At 38.4% G+C, this 26,052-nt stretch overlaps 1 protein-coding gene across 1 annotated transcript; it reads left to right on the forward strand.

Annotated features, from left to right (window-relative positions):
* The first annotated feature begins 1,540 nt into the window (after positions 1-1,540).
* LOC127620892 (U5 small nuclear ribonucleoprotein 200 kDa helicase-like) lies at positions 1,541-26,027 on the forward strand. Its single transcript, XM_052094234.1, has 46 exons — positions 1,541-1,681; positions 1,782-1,838; positions 3,565-3,728; positions 3,831-4,002; positions 5,206-5,398; positions 6,772-6,827; positions 6,920-7,015; positions 7,093-7,245; positions 7,332-7,431; positions 7,552-7,688; positions 7,806-7,883; positions 9,576-9,749; positions 9,946-10,083; positions 10,628-10,783; positions 11,202-11,372; positions 11,477-11,670; positions 11,764-11,887; positions 12,013-12,162; positions 12,674-12,784; positions 12,866-12,997; positions 13,086-13,274; positions 13,565-13,762; positions 13,961-14,113; positions 14,236-14,316; positions 14,924-15,007; positions 15,145-15,251; positions 15,339-15,457; positions 15,571-15,725; positions 15,858-16,047; positions 16,292-16,462; positions 16,554-16,714; positions 17,553-17,780; positions 17,995-18,186; positions 18,979-19,157; positions 19,269-19,420; positions 19,514-19,622; positions 19,739-19,847; positions 20,476-20,665; positions 22,338-22,502; positions 22,686-22,807; positions 22,935-23,078; positions 23,523-23,699; positions 23,798-23,958; positions 24,067-24,148; positions 24,278-24,370; positions 25,732-26,027. The coding sequence occupies exons 2-46, from the start codon at positions 1,794-1,796 to the stop codon at positions 25,879-25,881; spliced, it is 6,405 nt and encodes a 2,134-aa protein (XP_051950194.1). The 5' UTR covers positions 1,541-1,681; positions 1,782-1,793; the 3' UTR covers positions 25,882-26,027.
* Positions 26,028-26,052: the final 25 nt, after the last annotated feature.

Raw genomic sequence — 26,052 nt, forward strand, 5'->3', positions numbered from 1 at the left:
ATATAATATATTATATACATGTATATATGACTTCCAACAAACTTAATATAAGTATATAACCTTTCTCAGAAATGTCTCCCTTCTAACCAATCTTCTAAATGTGAAATGCTGAAGATATAAAGATATATATATATATATATATATATATATATATATATATATATATATATATATATATATATATATATATATATTATTTTTATTAATCCCCTATTCTCCCCAATTTGGAATGACCAATTTCCACTACTTACTAGGTCCTCGTGGTGGCTCACCTAAATCTGAGTGGTGTAGGACAAGTCTCTGTTGCCTCCACTTCTGAGACCATCAATCCACACATCTTATCACGTTGCTCGTTGAGCATGACACTGCGAAGACTCACAGCATGTGGAGACTCAGGCTACTCTCCACCATCCAAGCAATACTCACCAGTCGCACTATTGAGAGCGAGAACCACTTAATCGTGACCACAAGGAGGTTTCCCCATGTGACAACAGGGCCAATTTGGTTGCTTAGGAGACCTGGGTGGAGTCACTCAGCACACTCTGGATTAGAACTCATGACGCCAGGGGTTGTAGTCAGCATCAATATTCGCTACCCAGGCCCCCCTGCTGAAGATTTTGTTAACATCTTGAGAGATTGTCCAAAGTGCTCAAGAACTGTCAATATGCCATTTTTTTTTATTTGTCCATTAACAAAATTCTCCAAAATTGTCCCAGAAAGCTTGCCACAAAATTTTTCTGCTTCTAACAGCAACATCCTTTTCCAAAAGAAGCTCCATTTAAAAAGATATTAAGTTGTCAATTCCCTTTACAAATGTCAATTCTGCAGAGGAATAAACTCAAATCAAACGAAGGTATTCAGGCAAATAGATCTGCATTCTCATTACGAGAATGGACAAGTGTCGTGGACAGGACAGCACTTCTCAGAATGGATATGGCCAGCTTTTTTAGCATTGGGCCATTGTCAAGATATTTCACCTGTTTCTGTACCTGAAATAGTCTAATGCCTTTTCAACCAACACTGTTGAAACATTATAAACTACTACAGCTGTTCAGCTTGTAGTCCAAAACCCAGAAGATAATTCGCCACGTGTAACCTCTGGTTTTTCCTATGGTTATTATAATGGAGGGTTTGAACATGAACAAAATAAGGTCTGTGGTACTAAACATTACTTGATGAAACGTGTACGTTTTTGTTCTGCAGCATAAATTACACAATCATATCTCAAATGTGAATGTTGAAGCCGCCGTTCCGGTTTTTTTTTTTTTTTTTAGAAAAATTCACGTTTGACGTATGACTGTGTGTAATTTGTTATATACCGAAAAAAACTTGTTTTGTCAATTAATGTGTACCACAGACCTTACTTTACTCATAAGTAAAACAAAAACAGAGAGAGAGCTCATGGCGACTTCTCTTCCGGGTTTTTGGACTACAAGCAAATTATTTGAAACTTCTAACGTGTGTCATTCATATCCAGAAGAGGGCAGCATTTTTACACGCTATGCGAGTATAGCCGGAAGCGGAACTAACAGCAAATAACGTTTTGAAAGCGTCGTGCGTGTTTCAGACGTATGTTGCACTTTAGCGTGTAAAGAAAATAAACTGAACTAAAAAAAAAAAAAGCGTGTGATTAATTTTGTGTGCACGCTACCTGTGCATTCTGAGCTTTCTTTTAACACAGGTAGGGCACATGAGTGTAGTTTATTGAACCTTCTGTATCTCCGCTAGCATTGTGTGTGCTGGTTGATAAAGAAGATTTTCTCCTGTGATCACATTTACAGCAATAAGAAGTCATGGCGGACGTTACTGCGCGTAGCTTGCAGTATGAATACAAAGCGGTAAGAGTCTTAAATAATGTGAAATATTCTCATTTGAATGCGTGTTGATATGCTTCGAAGCTAATTCATCAAACCGGGTTTTTTTGTTTACGCATTGTGCTTGAATGTATTGACTGTGTAGTGAGCTGTCTACCTAGACAGCAATTTTGTTCAGCATAGTAGTAAGTAATAGTTCAGCAGACGCTTTGTCATTCCACCTCAGTATAACTCTCACAACTCATAACATACAATATACACATACAGTTGAAGTCAGAAGATTGCATACACTTAGTCATTAGTTGAAGTCATTAAAACTATTTTTTTAACCACTCCACAGATTTAAAATTGGCAAATTATAGTTTTGGCAAGTTGTTTAGGACTTTGTGCACGACACTAGTAATTGTTCCAACAATTGTTTACAAACAGATTGTTTCACTTTTAATTGACTATATCACAATTCCAGTGTGTCAGAAGATTATATACACTAAGTTAACAGTGTCTTTAATCAGCTTGGAAAATTCTAGAAAATGATGTCAAGCCTTTAGACAAATGGCCAAATAGCTTCTGATAGGAGGTGTACTGAATTGGAGGTGTATCTGTGGATGTATTTTGAGGTCTACCTTCAAACTCAGTGCCTCTTTGTTTGCTTGACATCATGGGAAAATCAAAAGAAATCAGTCAAGACCTCATAAAAAAAAATGTGGATCTCCACAAGTCTGATTCATCCTTGGTAGCAATTTCCAAAAGCCTGAAGGTACCACGTTCATGTGTACAAACAATAGTATGCAAGTATAAACATTACGGGACCACACAGCCATCATACCGCTCAGGAAGGAGACACATTCTGTCTCCTAGAGATTAATGTATTTTGGTGTAAAAAGTGCAAATCAATCCCAGAACAACAGCAAAGGACCTTATGAAGATGATGGAGGAAACAGGCAGACAAGTATCTATATCCACAGTCAAATGAGTCCTATAGTCCAACACAACCTTAAAGGCTGCTCAGCAAGGAAGAAGCCACTGCTCCAAAACACCATAAAAATGACAGACTACAGTTTGCAAGTGCACATGGGGACAAAGATCTTACTTTTTGGAGAAATGTCCTCTGGTCTGATGAAACAAAAACGTAACTTTCCGTCCCAACACCATCACAACCGTGAAGCATGGGGGTGGCAGCATCCACCCCCATGGGGAGGAACTGAAAAAGCCTGTGTGAGCAAGGAGGCCTACAATCCTGACTCGGTTACACCAGTTCTGTCTGGAGCAATGGGCCAAAATTACCAAACACTAACAAAGTGTATGTAAACTTCTGACCCACTGGGAATGAGATGAAAGAAATAATTCTCTACTATTTTTCCGACGTTTCACATTCTTAAAATATAGTGATCCAAACTGACCTAAGACAGGGAATGTTTTCTACAATTAAATGTCAGGAATTGTGAAATGTATTTGGCTAAGGTGTATGTACATTTCTGACTTCAACTTTATAATACACTTATTTATTTATAAATGTTCTTGAGACGTTAATAAATAATAGAAAATGTGCAAATTATTGAATAAACACAGTTTCACAAGTGTGAAAAGAATTTAAGAACAAAGTTGTGGTAGTTGGGATGCAAGAGTCATGTTGCAGAATTTCAATGTGCGCTGCATTTTTGGGTTGCATAGACTCCTATGAATATTGTCTAGAGCGCATTAGGTTTTTAAGAGACTGCTATTGAATTGATAATGATTGTCTCTTTCGCAGAACTCAAACTTGGTGTTGCAAGCAGACAGATCTCTGATTGACCGCACCCGCAGAGATGAGCCCACAGGAGAGGTGCTGTCTCTGGTTGGCAAACTGGAGGGGACTAAGATGGGAGACAGAAGCCAGAGAACGAAACCTCAGATGCTGGAGGAGAGAAGAGCAAAGTAAGACTTACCTGAAACCCTTAAGGTTCATTAATGTGCATTGGGTCTTTAAATATACACAAAACAAGTGTTTCAATTAATTTTGTCCTTTGTGTGACGCAGGAGGAGGAAGAGAGACGAGGACAGACACGACATCAACAAGATGAAAGGATTCACACTGCTATCTGAGGGTATTGATGAGATGGTTGGCATCGTGTACAAGCCCAAGACCAAAGAGACCAGAGAAACATACGAAATCCTCCTCAGCTTCATTCAGGCAGCTCTCGGAGATCAGGTAATTTGAATGACTGATCATTGCCTTTGAACAATGCAGAGCAGGGACTGAAAATGTTCCAAGAAACAAAAACCGAGTCCCTTTCAATTTTTCCGAAGTGAAAACATAATTTTGGTAACCAGTTAATTTCGTTCCGATAATTGTTTTAATGAAACCAACGTCAAAATGTTTTTTGACAGTACATTTTTGGAATTAAACCACTTCTTGTTGCCCAAAAAAGAGGCTTCTCTCTTTTTAGTTGAACATGATAATCATGTGCTTTGATTCTGAAGGAAACTGCTGCATCCCACATTTCTTTGCCTGAATGTTGTGGTTGTGGCCTTCCGTCTGTTGAGGCTAAATGGGGGATCTTTGTTTTTGTATGTGTGTAAACACATACATAAGGGCTGCACCTCTGAGTCTTCTCTTTACTGTTGTACATGAAACTGGTGTTGAGCGGGTAGAATTCAATGAAGATGTAGGCAGAGGACATGTGAGGCATCTATTTCTCAAACTAGAGACTCTGATGTACTTATCCTCTTGTTTAGTTGCACATCTGGACCTTTCTGTCCTTGTTAGAGCCAGTTGTCCTTTGTCTTTGAAGACTAGTGTACACTTTTGTATGAAATGATTGACTGACAAGTTTCTAGAGAAAGCAGTTTCTTTTTTTGCTATTTTTGACCTTATATTGACCTTAAGACATGCCAGTCTATCGCATACTGTGGCAACTCAAAAACAAACACAAAGACAATGTTGAGCTTCATTTAACAAACCAAATAGCTTTCAGCTGTGTTTGATATAATGGCATGTGATTTTTCTAGTACCAAATTAGCAATTTATCATGATTACTCAAGGATAAGGTGTTGGAGTGATGGCTGTTGGAAATGGGGCCTGTCTAGATTTGATAAAAAAAAAAAAAAAACTTTTTTCAAATAGTGATTGAAAAACTGTTTTTTACATCGGTAATGTCCTGGCTATACTTTATGATCAGTTGAATATAACTTTGGTGAATTAAAGTACCAATTTCCTATGGAATCTGCAAAATCTGTACATTATTCCAAACTTTCGGCCGTGTGTGTATATGTATGTATGTATGTATGTGTGTGTGTTTTTTATATATATATATATATATATATATATATATATATATATTATAATTATACACATAAACACACATACCTCATCATAAATTGTTTTTTTTCTGTGTGTGTTTCCCACCCTAAGCCAAGAGATATCCTATGTGGTGCTGCAGATGAAGTGTTGGCTGTGCTGAAGAACGATAAGATGAGGGACAAAGAGAGGAGGAGGGAAGTGGAGCAGTTGCTGGGGCCCGCTGATGACACGCGCTACCATGTCTTGGTCAACCTGGGCAAGAAGATCACAGATTACGGAGGAGACAAAGAGCTCCAGAATATGGGTAAATAGTTGAATTCCAATCTAGAGCCTAAACTGTTTTTTCATTGTTATGTTGAGGCAGATCTGAGAGGTGACACACAGGGATTTCTTTTGTAAGTCATATCCTAGGGATCATATTTATGGTTACTATTTGTTCAATTGATATCAAGTCAATTTGATTTGTATAGCGCCTTTCACAACACACATCGTTTCAAAGCAGCTTTACAGAAGATCAGACATTAACAGACGATAAAACTGCAATGTCTATAATGTCGATGAATCATTATTGTGTAATTAGATAAAATAAGATTGTTAATCGTGTTTAAAAATAAGTAATTCAATAATTGTATTAATAACCCCAGTGAGCAAGCTGAAGGCGACTTTGGCAAGGAACACAAAACTCCATAAGATGTTGATTAATGGAGAAAAATAACCTTGGGAGAAACCAGACTCACTGTGGGGGCCAGTTCCCTTCTGGCTAACATCATGAATATAATGTAAATATTACTTATGTATAAAGTCATGGTTTAAAATTATTAAACTAAGTGTTAAGGGTCAGTGTTTAAACATCGATTTTGTATGAACTGTAAGATTAATGACTAATGTCTTTGAAGTCCATCCTGGATTAACTGCAGAAGTTCACATAGATGCAGTTGTCCTTGTTAATTTAACAGGTAGCCAATGTAACAATGATAAAATGGGGCTAATATGATCATATTTCTTTGTTCTAGTCAGCACTCTGGCTGCTGCATTTTGAAGCAGTTGATGTTTATTTATTGAACTTGCTGGACATCCTCTCATTAATGCATTACAATAATCTAGCCTTGAGGTCATGCACGCATTAATTTGTTTAATTTACAGCAACAGTGAGCATGTGCCTTAATTTAGCAATATTTCTTAGGTGGAAGTATGCTGTTCTACAAACATTAGTAATTTGATTTTCAAAGGACAGATTGGTATCAAATGTAACTCCCAAGTTCTTCACTGTTGAAAATGATATAACAGTACATCCATCGAGAGTCAAATTATATTGTAGTGGCTTATTTTTTTGTCTTGAGTTTTTTGGTCCAATAATAATAAAATAATAATAGTACCATGTATAATAATAAAAACTCTGTTTTGTCAGAATTGAGTAGAAGGACATTTCTGGCCATCCAATATTTTATTTCATTTATACACTGCTAATTTGGAGAATTGTGAAATCTCATCGTTTGGTTAGACAATTCCTCATTTACATAGACAAAGTGGTAGCGGTCTGCTAAATATGACCTAAACCATGCTAATGCAAATTAATGCATATTAAAATAGGTTGTAGTACAGTTACACGATTGCTTATTGTTTCTGTTATTGAATAATGTTTTATAAAAACTAAAGTATTTAAATCTCTTTTTGCAGATGATAACATTGATGAAACCTATGGAGTCAATGTTCAGTTTGAGTCTGATGAAGAGGTAAGTTTGCAAATGCCGGTTGTTTGTGGTTGCATTTTTCTGTGTGGTTCTTATGATTGTCTTTTTCGTAATGTGCATGCATTCATATGCAGGAAGGAGATGAGGACCCGTACGGTGAGGTTCATGATGAAGGCTCTGATGACAATGAAGGAGAAGAGGCAGACGAGAGCTCCACTCTGACTGCTAATGTAAGTTAAAAAGCTTCATGCATTTCTGCACATACATTCATTAACAGCCATGCATAATAACATGCTCTGCTCTGTAGCTGGGCACCACAGGAGATGTTATGATGACTAAAAAGAAGGATCTGCACCCGCGAGACATTGATGCCTTCTGGCTTCAGCGACAGCTCAGCCGCTTCTACAATGATGCCATAGTGTCTCAGAAGAAAGCAGATGAGGTTTTGGAGATCCTTAAGGTAATGAATGTTCATGCCCCTGGAGACTGTGGTTTTGCATTTGTTTGTCTTCCTATGTGGCTGATTGGCCTGTTCCCTTTGTTTAGACTGCCAGTGATGACCGAGAGTGTGAGAACCAGTTAGTGCTGCTTTTGGGCTTCAATACATTTGACTTTATCAAAGTCCTGCGCCAACACAGACGAATGAGTAAGTAGATAACAATATGAAGGATTATGTGGGATTTAATGGATTAAAATTACTTACAATACCACACCTTCATTCTGTTATTGGTTAATTATTGTTAACTGTTTTTCCTGTCTCATCTAGTCTTGTACTGCACCATGTTGGCCAGTGCTCAAAGTGAGGCAGAGAAAGAGAAGATCATGAATAAAATGGATGCTGATCAGGATCTTTCAAAAGTTCTTTATCAGCTGCAGGAGACTGAGAAAGAGGACATCATCAGGGTAAGAACTTCTGAAAGTGTTTTATTTAATGGTGTGAGATTTTTTTTTTTTGCATGATCTATCACAGTGGAATAGCAGTTTTGATGACTTTAAACATATGTTTGTTATTATTTGCAGGAGGAGCGATCTCGCCGAGAAAGAGTGAGAAAGTCTCGTGTGGATGATCTGGAGTCTATGGACATTGATCATGTGGAGGTAAAGAACACCCACAGCTAAAGCTATCATTTTAAACCACAATTTGCAATATCCCTATGTGTTTTCATTTTAAAATGTCTTAACAATTGTCCCAAAAGGACTGACTTGTACAGGGTTTTTCCAGCATAGAGAATTACTAGGTGGCCGCCTCTGTCAAAATTCGTGCCGTCTTCGTGGGAAAACATTAACAAGCATTGCACTCAGTGGATTGTCATTTGTAATAAATAAAATTGCGTGTAAAATAATAATACAATTATTATGTTGTCGAATAGTCGCTTGATGTCATTTAACATAACTTGAGATCATATAAACTATAATGATGACACGCGAGGTGCGCTGCAGCTCGAGTGTCTGATAGAAACACAGATCATAGCTTGGCGGTATATCTTTATTTCATCCTTAAAGTTCATATAATACAGGAGCGTGACATGTAAATAAACACAAACTCCAAAACTGTCATTCTCTGTGCAGTCAGAGCCGCTTCAACCAGTTGCGTAAGAGATCCAATCTAAACGGGAGTCGAGACCGAGAAAGGTTTATAGTTCCACCTGGTGATACGCACTCTAACACGGAGACGCTCGTCTACAGCTCGCAACGTCGTCATCTTGATAAGATCAATCTTATGTGAAAAATAACACAAATGACAAGAACAATAAAATGTATATACAGTTTGGACCAGACGGGATAGCCTTCATTACCTTGTGCATCGATAAGCCTTGTGTGCCCAACACCCTGTCGCCAGTTTGTCCCTCTTTGTACCACTGTCGGTAGGTACTCACCACTGCTGGCCTGTATCACGCCACAAGCCTTGCCCTTTCAGAGATGCTCTGACCAAGTCATCTGGCCAAAACAATCAAATAAATATATATATTTTTGTTTTTTTTTGGTTTTGGATAGACAAGATTGACAAATGCTTATCATATGGCTAACATTTTTTACAGTGTTCAGTGACTAAAACTACATTAAAACTAAAACTTGACCAAAACATAAATAAATAGGATAAGGTTGACTAAATATGATAAAAACTAAAAAGGACATTTGACACAGGACTAAGACTAAATTAAAAAACAGCTGACAAAATTAACGCTTGTATTCAGTCGCCAGGTCATTTGTAGTGTATTAACGCAATGCCGATGTTTACGTGTTTTTAACGTCACTTTTTTGATCAGTGTGGTAGTACCTCCGCCTCATTTTGCCAATGAAAAACTCTGTTGTTGGGCTGTTGCTGTGGTACCGGGCCAATCAGCACAGTTGTGTTGAATGGGGGGAGGGGGAGGGGGTTGCTCAAATTAGTTAATTAACTTTAAATCACTTAGGGGGACATTTATTTATTGGTTTTAAAATTGATTTCTGTGATTACACCATATATCCTAGTCAATAATGTAAACCTCAATGTCAGCTAAAAATATTCCAGAATGTAAACATGTATTAATGTATCTGTTAATATAATATTCAACATGACCAAATACCAGTAAACATGTGGACAATAATAAAATGGTTCAGTCCTTCCTTGGCAGAAAGCCAAGTCATTGGTCATTTATTTTTACTTTTTCAACAGGAACGACATTACATTGTCCGGTTTTAGGGAGGACCTCAATGGGGCTATGCTGTTTCCAGCCACACTGAATACACATTCAGAGTGCAGTGTTAATCTCATCAATGAGATTTGAATTTATTTTTCTCTCTCACTAGGCTGTTGCTTCAAGGAAACTACTAGACCTGGAAGATCTGGCCTTCTCTCAGGGGAGTCATTTTATGGCCAACAAGCGCTGCCAGCTTCCTGACGGCTCCTTCCGCAAGCAGAGGAAAGGCTATGAAGAGGTGCATGTTCCTGCTCTCAAACCCAAGCCCTTTGGTGATGAGGAGGTGTGTTTGTTTATACTATTCAAGTGGCGTTGAGTTAACTTGTCTCTTGTTCAGTTATGCATTTCACTTTTTGTTTTTAAATATGTCAGTAAATATGTAATAAAGTCTTATGTAGTTGCGCACGTAATGTACAATAATGTGTTTTGAAGCTCTGATTTCACCAGTGTCTCACGAGGCCTCTCTGATTTTCTCACAGACACTATTGGCTATTGAGAAGCTTCCCAAATATGCACAGGCTGGATTTGAGGGTTTCAAAACCCTGAATCGCATACAGGGTAAACTCTTCAAGACCACCATGGAGACCGATGAAAACCTGCTGGTCTGCGCTCCAACGGTTAGCCTGCAGTAGTATACAGAGACAACACTCCAGACACTGACCTAAAATAGACACCATTATTTATAAACTATTTTATGCAGCAAAGAGTTATTTATTTAACACATGAAACACAAGTGGAATAAAAAGAATCAAGTTTTAGAGAGAAAAAAACACGAGTTCTGGGAAAGTTTAAAACAAAAGCAGAAGGCGTTTTATACTAAGTACTTTCCCACAAATCAAGATTTTTAATGATGAAATAATGAAAGTCTAATTGCATAATACAATTGTGCAATTCAAACAAAGTGAAATTAAAGTACATATCCACATGTGCATGCAAAAATGTATTAGTTATTGCAAAACAAGATACATGTGTATTTGTTTGTTTCAAATGACTTTAAAGAAAACAGAAAACAAATGTGAACAACTTTCATAATGTGATCATATTCTTTTCTTGCTTCCAAGTTGTCACATATGTCTGCAAAATAGGACTTGACTTTAATGACCTTAATGATATTTGGTATTAAGATTCAGATTTTCTTCCCCCACATCTTTTGACCTGTAGGGTGCTGGCAAAACTAATGTTGCTCTCATGGCAATGCTGAGAGAGATCGGAAAGCATATCAACATGGATGGCACCATCAATGTGGATGATTTCAAAATAATCTACATTGCTCCCATGCGCTCTCTGGTACAGGAGATGGTGGGCAGCTTTGGCAAAGTAAGAGTATCAAACATAAACTAATCTTTTGTCCAAATCAGTGCTTGGTCAATAAAGTAATTTTTTTAGTCAGAGCCTTGGCCAAGTGGTTTATGCTTGTGCTCCAGATACATTGAGCTATGGTGGTGCCAATGTAGGAGTTGTGGCTTCAAGTCAGGCTCGTGTTGCATCCTGTTCCCTTTTCTCCCCATAATTTACAGTCATCTCTCAATAGAAAAGCACTAAAGTGTAATACAAATAATTTTTTTTGTGAGCAAAACTAGGTAACCATTGTTGTCTTCGACTTGGTAGCTGTGAATATATATTTTGTTTGCCTCACTTAAGAAATTTTACTTGCAGTAGATTCATTTGTATTTGTTAATGTTACGCTGTTGACAGTATTAAATGCTCCTAAAACCATTGTCATTTTCATCTGTAGCGCTTAGCTAGTTATGGCATTACTGTTTCTGAGCTCACCGGTGACCACCAGCTTTGTAAGGAGGAAATAAACGCGACCCAGATTATTGTGTGCACCCCTGAGAAATGGGACATCATCACCCGGAAGGGAGGGGAGCGAACATACACGCAACTTGTGCGCCTCATCATTATTGTAAGTAGCAAGTCTTGTATTTCCTATTTTAATGAAGACTCCGGGTAAAATCCTGTTGGTCGTGCCATGTTATCCCAATTGTTTTTCCATACACCCTCATTTAGGATGAGATCCACTTGCTGCACGATGACCGCGGCCCAGTCCTGGAGTCCTTAATTGCTCGAACCATCCGTAATGTGGAGCTGACACAGGAAGATGTGAGGCTCATCGGCCTCAGTGCCACACTGCCCAACTACGATGATGTTGCGACCTGCCTGCGTGTGGACCCATCCAAGGGACTCTTCTATTTCGACAACAGGTGAGAGATGTGCTGTTGTAAATGTGTGAAAACCATTGAATAGGTTTAATGTATAATAACATATATGTATGTTGGGTGTTTTCCTTTGTGTAGTTTCCGGCCTGTGCCTCTGGAACAGACATATGTAGGAATCACAGAGAAGAAGGCCATCAAACGTTTCCAGATTATGAATGAGATTGTCTATGAGAAGATCATGGAACATGCTGGAAAGAATCAGGTAAACTGAAAACAATAACCATTGAATGATAAGATGCATTTTCACCCTAAGTGGCATCTTACAGTGTGTCCAATCATTAATGATACTCTAGCTATATTTTTTTAATCATTTATTTCACTGACCAGGTCCTGGTGTTTGTTCACTCAAGAAAGGAGACTGGGAAGACGGCGCGTGCGATCAGGGACATGTGTTTAGAAAAGGACACTCTGGGCTTGTTCCTCAGAGAGGGTTCAGCCTCAACTGAGGTCCTTAGGACTGAAGCAGAGCAGTGCAAGGTCAGGACACGCCTACCACAGAAGTGCTGTAAACCAGCCTACAAATGTCATACTTAACCAGGCCCAAATGGAATTTGCATATGCAGAACTCCCCAGATTTCTGCAGAAATGTTGCACGTTACTAATTATTAATCTTTTATGAAATATATTGGCCTATTAGGTTTTTTTAGGTACCACTGAGAGTGTAGTATCTCAACCCTGTTCAACTTATTTTACCAAGTGAAGTGTTTCTTTTCTGCACCACGTGTGGCTCCAAACAGAGTGTAAAATGACCTTCTGTTATCTTGCTCTTCTGTTTTTTGATAAACAGATAATCCAACACCAAACTCACACCATTGGTTGAGCCAAAGATATATCTGTCCAATCGGCATGTTCAAACAGATAATTTTCATTCGGTGCAGTTAGTGGTTCAGAAAAAATTTGTAAATCCATTCCATCAGTGCCTATTTGCAGTTGAACACCAAAGATTTATAAAACCATAGATCTAAAAGTTTTGACTTTTTGTCCACAGAACCTGGAGCTGAAGGATTTGTTGCCATATGGTTTTGCTATTCACCATGCTGGAATGACCAGAGTGGACAGAACACTGGTAGAGGATCTGTTTGCTGACCGTCACATCCAGGTTAGCTCTTAATGTTCTGATTATTTAAGGTTCTAAAAGGAAAATTAGCATCAGTCTAAACATTGGTTGTGCATATTGTAGGTATTGGTGTCCACAGCCACGCTGGCCTGGGGTGTAAACTTGCCAGCGCACACAGTAATAATCAAAGGCACACAGGTCTACAGCCCAGAGAAAGGCAGATGGACAGAGCTGGGAGCCCTAGACATCTTACAGGTCAGTGTACACATGCTACTATAAACTGGTCAGAGTACTCAAATACTAAGTGTTTTGGCGAGTGTTAACTTGCTTTTCTGTAACACAGATGCTGGGTCGTGCTGGCAGGCCACAGTATGACTCTAAAGGAGAGGGCATCTTGATTACATCTCATGGAGAGCTTCAGTATTACCTCTCTCTGCTCAACCAGCAGTTGCCTATCGAGAGCCAGATGGTGGCCAAACTTCCCGACATGCTCAACGCTGAGATAGTGTTGGGCAATGTTCAGACTGTCAAGGTAGGGTTTGTTTTTGCAAACTCACGTACGTTCATTAGTCAGCAATTTATGCCACCGTTATTCAGCAATAATCCTGGCAGAGGCATTTATCAGTTAGAATTATCAGTCTTAAAACAAAAACATTTAGCAAAACAAATTTAACAAAATTTGAAATTCTACTAATGAAGGTATCTAGATATCTGAACCTCATCTACTGAGTTGTTGATTTTTGAAAGTGTAATTTTAAAGTCTTGGAAATTCAGAATCTGTTGCATTTTTTTTTTTTTTTACTTGTTTGTAAATTTTGTCAGGATGCAGTGAACTGGCTGGGATACACGTACCTCTATGTGCGGATGCTGCGGAACCCCACACTGTATGGTGTCTCTCACGACGATCGCAGCTCTGATCCTCTGCTGGAGCGACGCAGGATGGACCTGGTGCACACGGCTGCCATCGTCTTGGAGAAGAACAACCTGGCCAAATATGACAAGAGATCCGGCAGCTTTCAGGTACTTAGTTTCCTCTTGTCATATTAACCCACCTCTCAAACTGTGGGCTCTCAGAAAATATTTTATATGAGTGATAAATGAGATTGTACCAGCTTTACATCCCTAACCGAGGATAATGGATTTATGCAGGGGTGAGTGAAAACATAAGTTAGCATTTTAAGTACTAGGATAGCAACAGATGTTGTTTCATTGCTGTAGGTCACAGACCTGGGCCGCATTGCCAGCCATTTCTACATCACCCACGATTCCATAATGACTTACAACCAGCTGCTGAAGCCCACACTGAGTGAAATCGAGCTCTTCAGGGTGTTCTCTCTCTCATCAGAGTTCAGGAATATCACAGTCAGAGAAGTATGTGCCTTATTTTAAAACCAACTGAAATATTTCAATGTCTAGAAGTAGAACTCCCAAGACATAGAGTGGTTAATTGACTGCACTTACCAAAATGCTGCTTATTATTCTTTGATTGGCAGGAGGAAAAACTTGAGCTTCAGAAACTGCTTGAAAGAGTCCCTATTCCAGTAAAGGAAAGCATTGAAGAGCCAAGTGCAAAGGTTTGTTTGTAGTAGCAGAAAGAAATATATGGCTGTTCAGAATAGCATGCTACTATACTAGTCCTGAAGTATATATGTATATTGTGCACAATGTGCACATTTTCTGTATGCATGGAATATCCAGATGACTTACTAGATTTGAGAAGGTGAGCGTTATGCAACAGAGTACACTGTATCCCACAGTGCAATGTACCTTAAACATGCACTATGATGAAATCTAGCAACAATGTATCCTACTACTACATTTTTAATCGAAATCAGCTTTATTGCCAGGTATGCTTACACATACAAGGAATTTGTCTTGGTGACAGGAGCTTCCAGCACACAATACATAATAGCAACAAGACATGGATCATAATACAAAAATGAATAAAAAAAAATGTTTTTGAATAGAAAATAAAGTACATATAGAACACACAATAAGACCAAATATACATATATATTTATACATGCATACATACATAGTGCAAATTTTGAAATGTAGTTTTAATCTTTCGTTAAATGGTAAGCAGCAATATGCATAGCACAGTTAGCAGTAGACTGTTATTCCATTCTTAATTATAGTCTCATTGTCACCCCTGACTTGAATGTTACTTCTCTTTTTCAGATTAATGTGCTGCTGCAGGCATATATCTCTCAGCTCAAACTAGAGGGCTTTGCCCTCATGGCTGACATGGTCTATGTGACACAGGTATGTGTAAGAAAATCTGCATTCTGAAATATTTTTCTGTTAAGGCTAAATTGTCAATCAATTTAAAAAACAATTTCACCTAAAAGCCTGAGAGAATGCATACAATTTCTGTATAAGTGTTATGTTTGATTGCACAGAGTGCTGGCAGACTGATGAGGGCAATCTTTGAGATTGTGCTGGGCAGAGGTTGGGCCCAACTTACTGACAAGACTTTAAACCTCTGCAAAATGATTGACAAAAGGATGTGAGTCATGATGAATTTGTTGACCCCATAAATCTCTTGTTTTTTTATACAATGTAATACTGACGCTTTTGGCTTATTTATGTAAAGGTGGCAGTCTATGTCACCTCTGCGTCAGTTCCGCAAGCTTCCAGAGGAGGTCATCAAAAAGATTGAGAAGAAAAACTTCCCCTTCGAACGTCTCTATGATCTGAATCACAATGAAATTGGTGAATATGTTTTGTCACTTCACTGAGATACTTGAACAAGCATTGCCAATGGTATGTCAAGTGAGATTGTATATGTTAATTGCTCATTATCTAAAACTTCTTAACTCTTCCAGGCGAGTTGATCCGAATGCCAAAAATGGGGAAGACCATCCATAAGTATGTCCATCAGTTCCCAAAGCTGGACCTGGCAGTTCACCTGCAGCCCATCACTCGTTCCACTCTGAAAGTGGAGCTCACCATCACACCAGATTTCCAGTGGGACGACAAGGTCAGTTCTCTGTCTTAAAAGCGCTGTCATTTCACAAGCCGTTTCATGTGAAGTTTTTCCAGATATTCACATTGAGCTTGCAAATAAACTGAGAAAGGCAGTAATTTTGGTATTTTGGCTCCATTACCACAGATACATGGGTCATCAGAGGCTTTCTGGATCTTGGTGGAGGATGTGGACAGCGAGGTTGTGCTGCATCATGAGTACTTCCTCCTAAAGGCCAAGTACGCTCAGGATGAACATCTGGTCACTTTCTTCGTGCCTGTGTTTGAGCCTTTGCCTCCACAGTACTTCATTCGCATAGCTTCAGACCGCTGGCTTTGTAAGTGATTTTTCTGCTGACAATATGACAAACAACTTAATACTACAGAACATATTACCATAGCACATTTTAGTTACACATTTTACAATGTTAATTTAGGATGACATTGATGTATAAGTGGTTGATGTGTAGCAACCAATTGCATGGTACCATTTGTAAAGCAAATAGAGCATTGGTGAAATCGCATTTGTCTGGAAGATTCTGGAAGATAGCTTGATTTTTTTTTTCTCCACTCTTTTTCAAGCATGTGAGACGCAGCTGCCCGTTTCATTCCGTCACCTGATCTTACCAGAGAAGTATCCTCCCCCCACGGAGCTGCTGGATCTGCAACCACTGCCCGTGTCTGCTTTGAGAAACGCAGCCTTTGAGAGCCTTTACCAGAAGTTTCCTTTTTTCAACCCTATACAGACCCAGGGTACCCACACTTAGACTCTCTAATACATGCATAACAAAATTTATTGATTTTTGCCTTCTGAATTAAACTAATCTACTCTCGTTTCCCTCAGTGTTCAACGCAGTATACAACAGCGATGACAATGTCTTTGTTGGCGCCCCTACTGGCAGTGGTAAGACCATATGTGCGGAGTTTGCCATTCTTAGGATGCTTCTACACAACGCAGAGGGCCGCTGTGTGTACATCACACCCATGGAAGCACTGGCCGAACAGGTATATCCACAAATCTCTGCCTTTGTTGTAAATATGAGAGAATTTATATAATTATATATAATTGTTCTTATTGCAAGAAAGCAGCGTTCCAGTTTACATGCGCTGTATAAGCGACGTACTCTTCACTCCCATGCGGCTTGTCAGTAAACAGTTTTCTCCACAGCAACGTAGTTCCCCACCACACTTGTGTAAATAACAAACATGGCATCCGAGGAAGACTGATATTTTATTCCCCATTGCTTCGCTTTATTTCTAGATATTCCAGAGATGTTGCTGTGTTTGTTTTCTTTAACTTTCTGTTATGACCTGCAGCAATTGCACTGCAATAGTGATGCTTCCCTCTTACATAAAACTCTGGGATTCCCCCAATATATGAGCGCATATACGCAAACATGAGGGACAGTTGATATTATGCACTAATGTGTATAAATGAGCATAAAGAAATGGGATTATAGTGCATGTGTTTTTCCCCCTGTAGTCTCAGTAATGTTAAACTCTTTCCGCTGTGTTGACTTGTTGTTTGACTCCATCCCTTGAAGTTTGTTATCTGGTCTGTTCACACACCTATGCGCACCATTCAAACATCCAGCAAAATGTTACTTAGCTGAATGTGGCCTTGTAATCACCTATGTTTTCCGTGAGAAACCTGGTGTGTTATACCACTTTCTCTTAATCCCTTAAATTGTGTAAGAAAGCCAGCATTCTTGTTTACATGACATTTCGGAATGCTAATTTCTGCAAAAACCCTGGAATAGCCCTCTTAAGTGCATGTAAACGTACATTTGGTCAATGTCAAAATTAACTGATATTTAAAAATGTTAATGTGGTTTTCATGCAGGTCTTTGTTGACTGGCACCAGAAGTTCCAGGACACATTGAATAAGAAGGTTGTCTTACTCACTGGTGAGACGAGCACTGACCTCAAGTTGCTGGGTAAAGGTGACATCATCATCAGCACCCCAGACAAGTGGGACATCCTGTCTCGCCGTTGGAAACAGAGGAAGAACGTGCAGAACGTTAGCCTCTTCATTGTGGATGAGGTTCATCTCATTGGAGGAGATAATGGAGTAAGATGTCTTCAGTTTTATGTGATAAACTCTTTATTCCATGCTAATTTGAATATCATTTATTTGTTCTGGGTTTGAAACAAGAAGAACAAGTTTTCAGTTCTTCAGATATTATTTGGAAGTTTCAGCCCTTTGAGCCCTCTGTAACCTATTAGGTAAATATTTTTATTAATAATTACTTATTGAATTTCTGACTACTGTGTGTCTCCTCTAGCCTGTGTTGGAAGTGATTTGTTCCAGGATGAGGTACATCTCATCACAGATTGAGCGGCCCATTCGTATCGTGGTCCTCAGCTCATCTCTGTCCAATGCTAAAGATGTGGCCCACTGGCTTGGCTGCAGCACCACGGCCACCTTCAACTTCCACCCCAACGTCAGGCCAGTTCCTCTGGAGCTTCACATCCAGGTCTAGAGCCCTCTAAAATTACCTTTATTTTCAAAGAGCACAGTCTTGACCCTCATGACCTTAAATGACAAAAGGATTACCTACATTTGTGATTTAAATAATAGGGGTAGATACAAATATTGTTGTTCCGTGTAATGTGTCTCCAAAGGCGAGATCCAAGCATTCAATTTGTAATTGAATAATGTCTCTTTAATACCCTTTCTATTCTCTACAATCAGATGTTGATCAAACAACAAGAAATTAACTTTTAATTCTAATAATGTATGGCACAAATGAGAGAAAGCCATTAGAGTCTCTTTCATTAACATGTGTTCATTTACAGACACTTTACAGAAATGCCAGATTTGTTTCGGTTCAACAAATCAATGTAAATACTTGTAAATAGTTCAAATTATGCAATTAAACAATAAACATGTAACAAAAAATAATAGATAATCTATAATATCATATTTATTGATTGAATACATGGATTATTATTTTTTTTCTTTTTCATTTTTAAAAAGCCAAAATGTGACATGATAATAAAATATAATGAATAATATTAATATTTTCATAATGTAGTTAGACAGACCCCTGTATAATTAACAGCATTTGCTGGAAGAGAATTTATTTTATGTGTAAGCAAATAGGTACATTATAACTGATATATATATCAATATTGAATCTGAATTGAATCGAGAGCGTTTGAATCCGAATCGATTCAAATAGTAGAAATCCTTATCAATACCCAGCCCTATTAAATCCTCTCCTGTCAACATTTTAAAATGTTTCATTAATGTTTCTCCTCTTCAGGGATTTAATGTGAGTCACACACAGACTCGTCTGCTGTCCATGGCTAAACCAGTGTATCACGCCATCATGAAACACTCCCCATCCAAGCCAGTGCTGGTGTTTGTGCCATCAAGACGTCAGACTCGTCTCACTGCTATCGATATCCTCACCTTCTGTGCTGCAGATGTGGTCCCCCAAAGGTACATTGAGAAGTGTTATACATTATTTTAACTAAATTCTATGACTTTAGGAAGCATTAATTGTTGTCTGCGTCAAGGATCTATATACAAGCCTTCTTGTTCTACTTAAAGGTTTTTGCACTCAACTGAGAAGGATCTGGCTCCATTCATGGAGAATCTCTCTGATACCACATTGAAGGAGACCGCCTCTAATGGGGTTGGGTACCTGCACGAGGGCCTTTCGGCAACAGAGCGCAGGATTGTGGAGCATCTCTTTATGTCTGGTATGAAAAGTCCTTCATGTTGTAACTTGTTAGACTATTGTAAATGAGACAGTCTGCTGATATGAGCATTTTTCATATCCTCTCTTATGCCAGGTGCTATTCAAGTGATGGTGGCATCTCGCTCTCTCTGCTGGGGCACTAACATTTCTGCACATCTGGTGATTGTCATGGACACACAGTACTACAATGGCAAAATCCATGCGTAAGTATTTCATTAACCTAAAAAAAAAGCCAAAAGATTTAGTCAGAAGATTGATGTCATAGTCAATATTTACCAGTGTATCTGGATTGTTCATAAATGTGTATTTCTTTGATAAGGTATGTGGACTACCCAATCTATGATGTCCTGCAGATGGTAGGGAAGGCCAATCGCCCTCTACAGGATGATGAGGGTCGCTGTGTCATCATGTGCCAGGGGTCCAAAAAGGTAAAGCGGATGTTAATCTAGATATGTCCAAGAATGTTTTCTCTAACCTATTTTTAAAGTCTTTTTTTTTATTAATATTTTTTTACTTTTGCTTAAAGGTTTAGTTCACCCAAAGATGAAAATTATTCCATAATTTACTCTCCCCTCAAGACATCCTAGGTGTATATGACTTTCTTCTTTCAGCCAAACAAAATCAGAGTTATATTAAATAATATTCTGGGTCTACTAAGCTTAATAATGGGAGTGAATGGTACCTTAGATTTTGAAGCCTAAAAAGCACATCCAGCCATCAAAAAAGTAATCCATATGGCTCCAGGGGGTTAATAAAAGCCACCTGAAGCAAAGCGATGTGTTTTTGTAAGAAACATATTCATATTTATAACTTTATAAAATATATGCTATTTTTGGGCTTCAAAATCTAAGGTACCATTCACTCCCATTATAAAGCTTGGAAGAGCCAGGATATTTTTTAATATAACTCCATTTGGCTGAAAGAACAAAGTCATATACACCTAGGCTTTTTAAATTGTGGGATAATTTTCATTTTTGGGTGAATTAACACTTTAAGACCACTGGGTTTTTTCTCTTCTTGTTTTAAGTAATTTTGCATATCATTGTTTCACTCTAGGACTTCTTTAAAAAATTCCTTTACGAACCTCTGCCAGTTGAGTCTCACCTGGACCACTGTCTCCATGACCATTTCAATGCTGAGATCGTCACCAAGACAGTAGAGAACAAACAGGACGCTGTGGACTACCTGACATGGACATTTCTGTACCGCCGCATGACCCAGAACCCCAACTATTACAACCTGCAGGGTGAGTTACCGCGGAACCTTCAATTTAATATTCAAAATCTAGGCTTTACAGCCTTTACTATTTGTGCCATAATGAATGCATGTAAAAGTATTCAAGCTACTTTTTTAACCAGTTTCAACAGACAGTTAAAACCTTTTTAACACTTTTAGCTCATATGGGCCTTTTTAATCAAATTATTAATAACTACAGTCTTGACCAACACAAAATAGGCATTGTTTTAAAGCTTAGAAGTGTACTTTTATTTGTATGTAGGCATTATGACAAAAATGAACAAGTGCTGTGAAATGTGCAGACAAATCAGAAGTGTTCCATTTAGATAATTTATTAATAATTTTGCTCTGCATATGTTATTGTAATCAGTAAATACACCAAACTGATCAAATAGCCATGCGTCTTATGTCACTGGAAAGCTCTCAAATGAGTAGAATACAACCAGCCTATTTGTTTTCTCCACAGACAAAAATATAGCGAGCAATAGCTACTGTACTGTATGTGTCTGTAACATACATGTTAAATTTAAAGGGGTGTTGCTTATTTGCCACATTTTCACTTAGAAATTCACGAGAACATAAAATATCACATACCATTACTTAGAGGAGGCGTATATCTTTAAAACTAGCCCACACACAACATAATCAGATGCATTGGTCATCAGATAATCCACATGAAGCACAATGTGTACAATGCACATTGTACAATCTGGCTAAAACACGTTAGCTTTCCTGAATTAAATGACTTTCTCTGAAAAGTATTATGTTCTCCAGCATCATAGAATGCTAAACCAATCGCATTAGGATTCAGATCACTGCACCCAGAGGTGGAAGTCATCCAATTATCGGCAGAGAGGGTTATTTACTCTAATTACATGTGGCCACCAGGAGTATATAACACAGAATCAATGATGGCTCATATGACACAGAAGAGAACTGAATGAGATGTCGTTAATAATGCCTGCATGCTTAGGAGAGAGAACATACCTTTCAGTCATTTTTGTATTTGCATGTGTAATTAGTTCTTATGTACAATTATGTTTTATTTTTTTGGAGAGGCTTATGGACACTTTTGTTTTTTTAAACAAATTCACACTGAGTTGTAGCATGGTGATGTGAATGAATTTTCAAATATGAATTATAAAATAATTCAAATTTCAGTCTGCTTTTACCTTGGTTGCCACATTTACTACGTGGAGCACATGGACGGAATCACAGAATCTAGTCATAAAAATGGCATTAGCTATAAAATGCGGAATGTTATGAAATATGACATATTTGGACAAAAATTAATGTTCGAATGCACAATTAATAAAATAAAAATTGCATTGTGTCCAAGTGCTTGGCCGCTCATACACTGAAAACACCTCATCACACATGCTCTTGACTATGTACAAACAGTATGTATTTGTTTAATTGAATCACAACTTTATGGGGATAAATGATCACACTGGGCCATGTAGTGAACTAATCTGGAGATGAGAAACTACTGCCAAAAATGCACAGAAAAGCCAAAATAAAAGCTAGATTTAAACGGATGCATGTATTTTGCTTAAGTATTACACTTTTGGGCACATATAATGTCCTCGAAAATTGTGCCTTGAAAAGAGTGGGAACTCTGGTAATTAAAGTGGGTTTAATGCATAAAAGCCTAAAATAAAAATAATTGTTTTCCATGACAGGGATGTCTCATCGTCACTTGTCGGATCATCTGTCTGAGCTGGTGGAAAATACCCTGCATGATCTGGAGCAGTCCAAGTGTATCAGCATTGAGGATGAGATGGATGTTGCACCGCTGAATCTGGGCATGATCGCAGCCTATTACTACATTAACTACACAACCATCGGTGAGGCCTGTCTCTGTTTAATTGACTAGATTTAACACGATCACTGTGAATTGTAATCTTGCTACTTAATGTCTTGTTTAACATTGCTGCAAGTATGTTCATAATCATTTGGCTAGACTGGAATAAAAAAGACACCATGTGAGCATGTATGTGAAGTCTGAATTATTCTTGTCCTCTCTCCAGAGCTGTTCAGTATGTCCCTGAATGCCAAGACAAAGATCCGCGGCCTCATCGAGATCATCTCCAATGCTGCAGAGTATAAGCACATCCCCATCAGGCACCACGAAGATGCTCTGCTCCGGCAGGTGTGTAAAACACATCGCTTCATAAACTATTTATTTATTTTAATTATTTAGTATTTTAAATGTAATAGTCTTAAAACAAATGTAGCTGCATCAGAGCTCCATGTTAAACATTCTTTGACTTTTGCAGCTGGCTCAGAAGGTCCCTCATAAACTGAACAATCCCAAGTTTAACGACCCTCACGTGAAGACCAACCTGCTGCTTCAGGCTCATCTGTCCCGCATGCAGCTGAGCGCAGAGCTCCAGTCAGATACTGAAGACATACTCAGCAAGGTGAGGGACAACTGCTGTTTGGTCCAGCTCTACTGCATCTACTTGGAGCACATATAATTCCTTTATATAACAGATCTGCTCCACTAATTAGATTTGACAAGTGGTGTACCAAGAGCCATGATATATAAACAAGATAGTAGGCAATGTTGTGTCTGAAATGTGTTATTTTATTAACTTGTTTTATAGAACTATTCTATAAAAGCAATATAACTGCTATATAACATCGTAATCATACCACTGTACTGAATATCAGCATAACACACTTGCAATAATACTGCTTAAATATCTCTTTGAGACAAAGTATTAAAAGTTTGAGTCATTGTAGCATTCTAGATCCAGGATCTGTTCAAATTGAGCATGTTATAAAATGAAACATTCATGTGAAACAAGTACTTTGTAATTGATGTCATAAGTCTAATTTTCTTTTCTCTTCCATGTGTCCAGGCTGTGCGGTTGATCCAGGCATGTGTGGACGTGCTCTCCAGTAATGGCTGGTTGAGTCCAGCACTGGCTGCCATGGAGCTGGCTCAGATGGTCACACAAGCCATGTGGTCCAAAGACTCTTACCTTAAGCAGCTACCCCACTTTACTTCTGAACACATCAAGCGATGCACAGACAAGGTGACTCAAGTGGTTTAGGGGATCATCGAAACACATGGAATATTTTCTGTCTTTTGGCTGTCTGGCTTGTCTTAACTCTGCTTTGTCGACATGTTTAGGGTGTGGAGAGCATCTTTGATATCATGGAGATGGAAGATGAGGATCGTACTGCTCTGCTGCAGCTTTCAGATATGCAAATGGCTGACGTGGCACGGTTCTGTAACCGGTATCCCAACATTGAGCTCTCATACGAAGTGGCTGACAAAGAGGACATCAAGAGGTAGGCTTTGATTCAAAAGAGCATGTGCTTATGATAAGTACACCCATTTCAGACATGTGTAACCTATGGATGAACCAGCCAGGGTGAATAATTGTCTTGCATTCACAGTGGCAGTCCTGTGGTCGTCCAAGTGCAGTTGGAGAGAGAAGAGGAAGTTACAGGACCTGTTATTGCACCACTATTCCCTCAGGTGAGAGTCCATCTTCATTAATTTATTAAATAACTGTCTTGACATCACTTGAAAAAAGGGGTCAAATTAGTCTCGATTTTCTTTTTTTGTGAATCTGTAGCACTAATGTATGTGTTTTGGTTTGTGCAGAAACGTGAAGAAGGATGGTGGGTGGTTATTGGAGACCCCAAATCAAACAGCCTCATCTCAATCAAGAGGCTAACACTTCAACAGAAGGCCAAGGTTGGTTCTGCTCATATGTTACATTGTTCAGGATATCAATGTGGTCATTCTTGCCCTTTGTGAACCTGTAATGTTAGTACTTTTGAAAAAATATCACCATTTATTCAAATCATTGTGATAAAAGTATACTTTGTTTTCTGTGTTCCGGATCGAATCTCACACACGCATGACTAGAAGAAATGTAGTTATTTGCATGTCTTCAGATCTACTAAGAGACTTCAGCACAGCAGTGTTTAAGCATTTGCCACAAATGACCAAAGAAAGCATATCTATCCTATTTTGAACTGCTAAGCACAACTTTCAGCTTTTTTTTTTTTTTTTTAAGCTATACAGTAAAAAACAATACTAACCTAAAAAAATAAGTTCTATAGTTTCTATATATGTCCATATATCATTGTAATGTGGTAATCACTCACTTTTATTCATAATTCATCTGGCTCCTTTTCTAGCCGAACTGTCTGTCAGAACGAACAACTGTCAGCAGATCCTTGTTCACGAACAAGATGACTGATACATTCATTTGGTTCGAGAACAAGTATATCAGTTCGTTCATGAGCAAGATATCTCATCTTGTTTAGACTCAAATGACCAGCTACAAGTTCAGTGAAGGGGTGTACTTGTTAAGTGGGTCAAACCAATTAAATGCTCCTTCACAGCCCACACTCAAATGCTTTTGGCTCAGGTTTTTGTCAGTCTTTAAAATCAAAATAAATCAACACAAATAGAATATGCCATAACCATTTTTGCTACAAATGACAAGTAGGTCTTATTTTTTCATATTTTGTTAAATGTTGGGCTTTACTTTTATCAAGTAAAACCTAAATATCTTACACTCTGCACAAAATAGTCTAAAGTCAGTCTTTACAGGCATGAAAAGCCACCAAAACAGTCTCGTGCTTAACACTAGAGCTCATTGGCTTCAAAAGGGACAGACGTCAGTGAAAGAGAAATATGTGTCCATGTATGGTACTGCACTTATATAGTGCCTTTTTAACCATAGCGGTATTCAAAGCACTTTACACTGCATCTCTCATTCACACACCTATAACGGCAGAGCTGCCATGCAAGGCCCTAGCTTGCCATTAGGAGCAACTTTGGGTTCATTGTCTTGCCCAAGGACACGTCAGCATGTGGAGTTGTGTGGGCCGGCAATCGAACCATCAACCATCAGCCGCCCACGGTATGCAGGTGAATGAGAATGATTCATTCACCAACGAAGCATAACTAGTAAACTTTGAAATGCTTGGCACTTGAACATACGTGAGATGATTCGGCATGCAAAAAAAGTATACCCAAGCCTTAAGTGCTTTTTCAGAAGTCTTTCTCTGTTTATGACAATGTGGTTATGTTTTCTCTCACAGGTAAAACTCGACTTTGTGGCGCCTGTTGTTGGCGTGCACAACTACACACTGTACTTCATGAGTGATGCCTACATGGGCTGTGACCAAGAATACAAATTCAGCACGGATGTCAAGGAGGCAGACAGTGAGGGAGACAGCGACAGTGATTAATCCCATATTAGTCATAGTGGAAAGTCATGTTAAAACATGTTGTTTTTTTTTATTGTGCACCGTTTAATTCATTGTGATTTGAATAAAGTAATATGTAAATTGAAGATTTCTTTTCAGATCATCAAGTCATTGAGGTAAAAGTTCAAGTATAAACTACATTAAAGAAATGGT

The sequence above is a fragment of the Xyrauchen texanus genome, chromosome 27 (genome assembly GCF_025860055.1).
Source record: "Xyrauchen texanus isolate HMW12.3.18 chromosome 27, RBS_HiC_50CHRs, whole genome shotgun sequence".
Taxonomy (NCBI): Eukaryota; Metazoa; Chordata; class Actinopteri; order Cypriniformes; family Catostomidae; genus Xyrauchen; species Xyrauchen texanus.

Bases quoted from the DNA above. Each gene is read 5' to 3' on its own strand.
- LOC127620892 (XM_052094234.1), top strand. From the start codon at position 1,794: ATGGCGGACGTTACTGCGCGTAGCTTGCAGTATGAATACAAAGCG. The intron at 4,003-5,205 runs GTAATTTGAATG...TCCCACCCTAAG, and splicing joins AGGCAGCTCTCGGAGATCAG to CCAAGAGATATCCTATGTGG. The intron at 24,371-25,731 runs GTTGGTTCTGCT...TTTCTCTCACAG, and splicing joins CACTTCAACAGAAGGCCAAG to GTAAAACTCGACTTTGTGGC.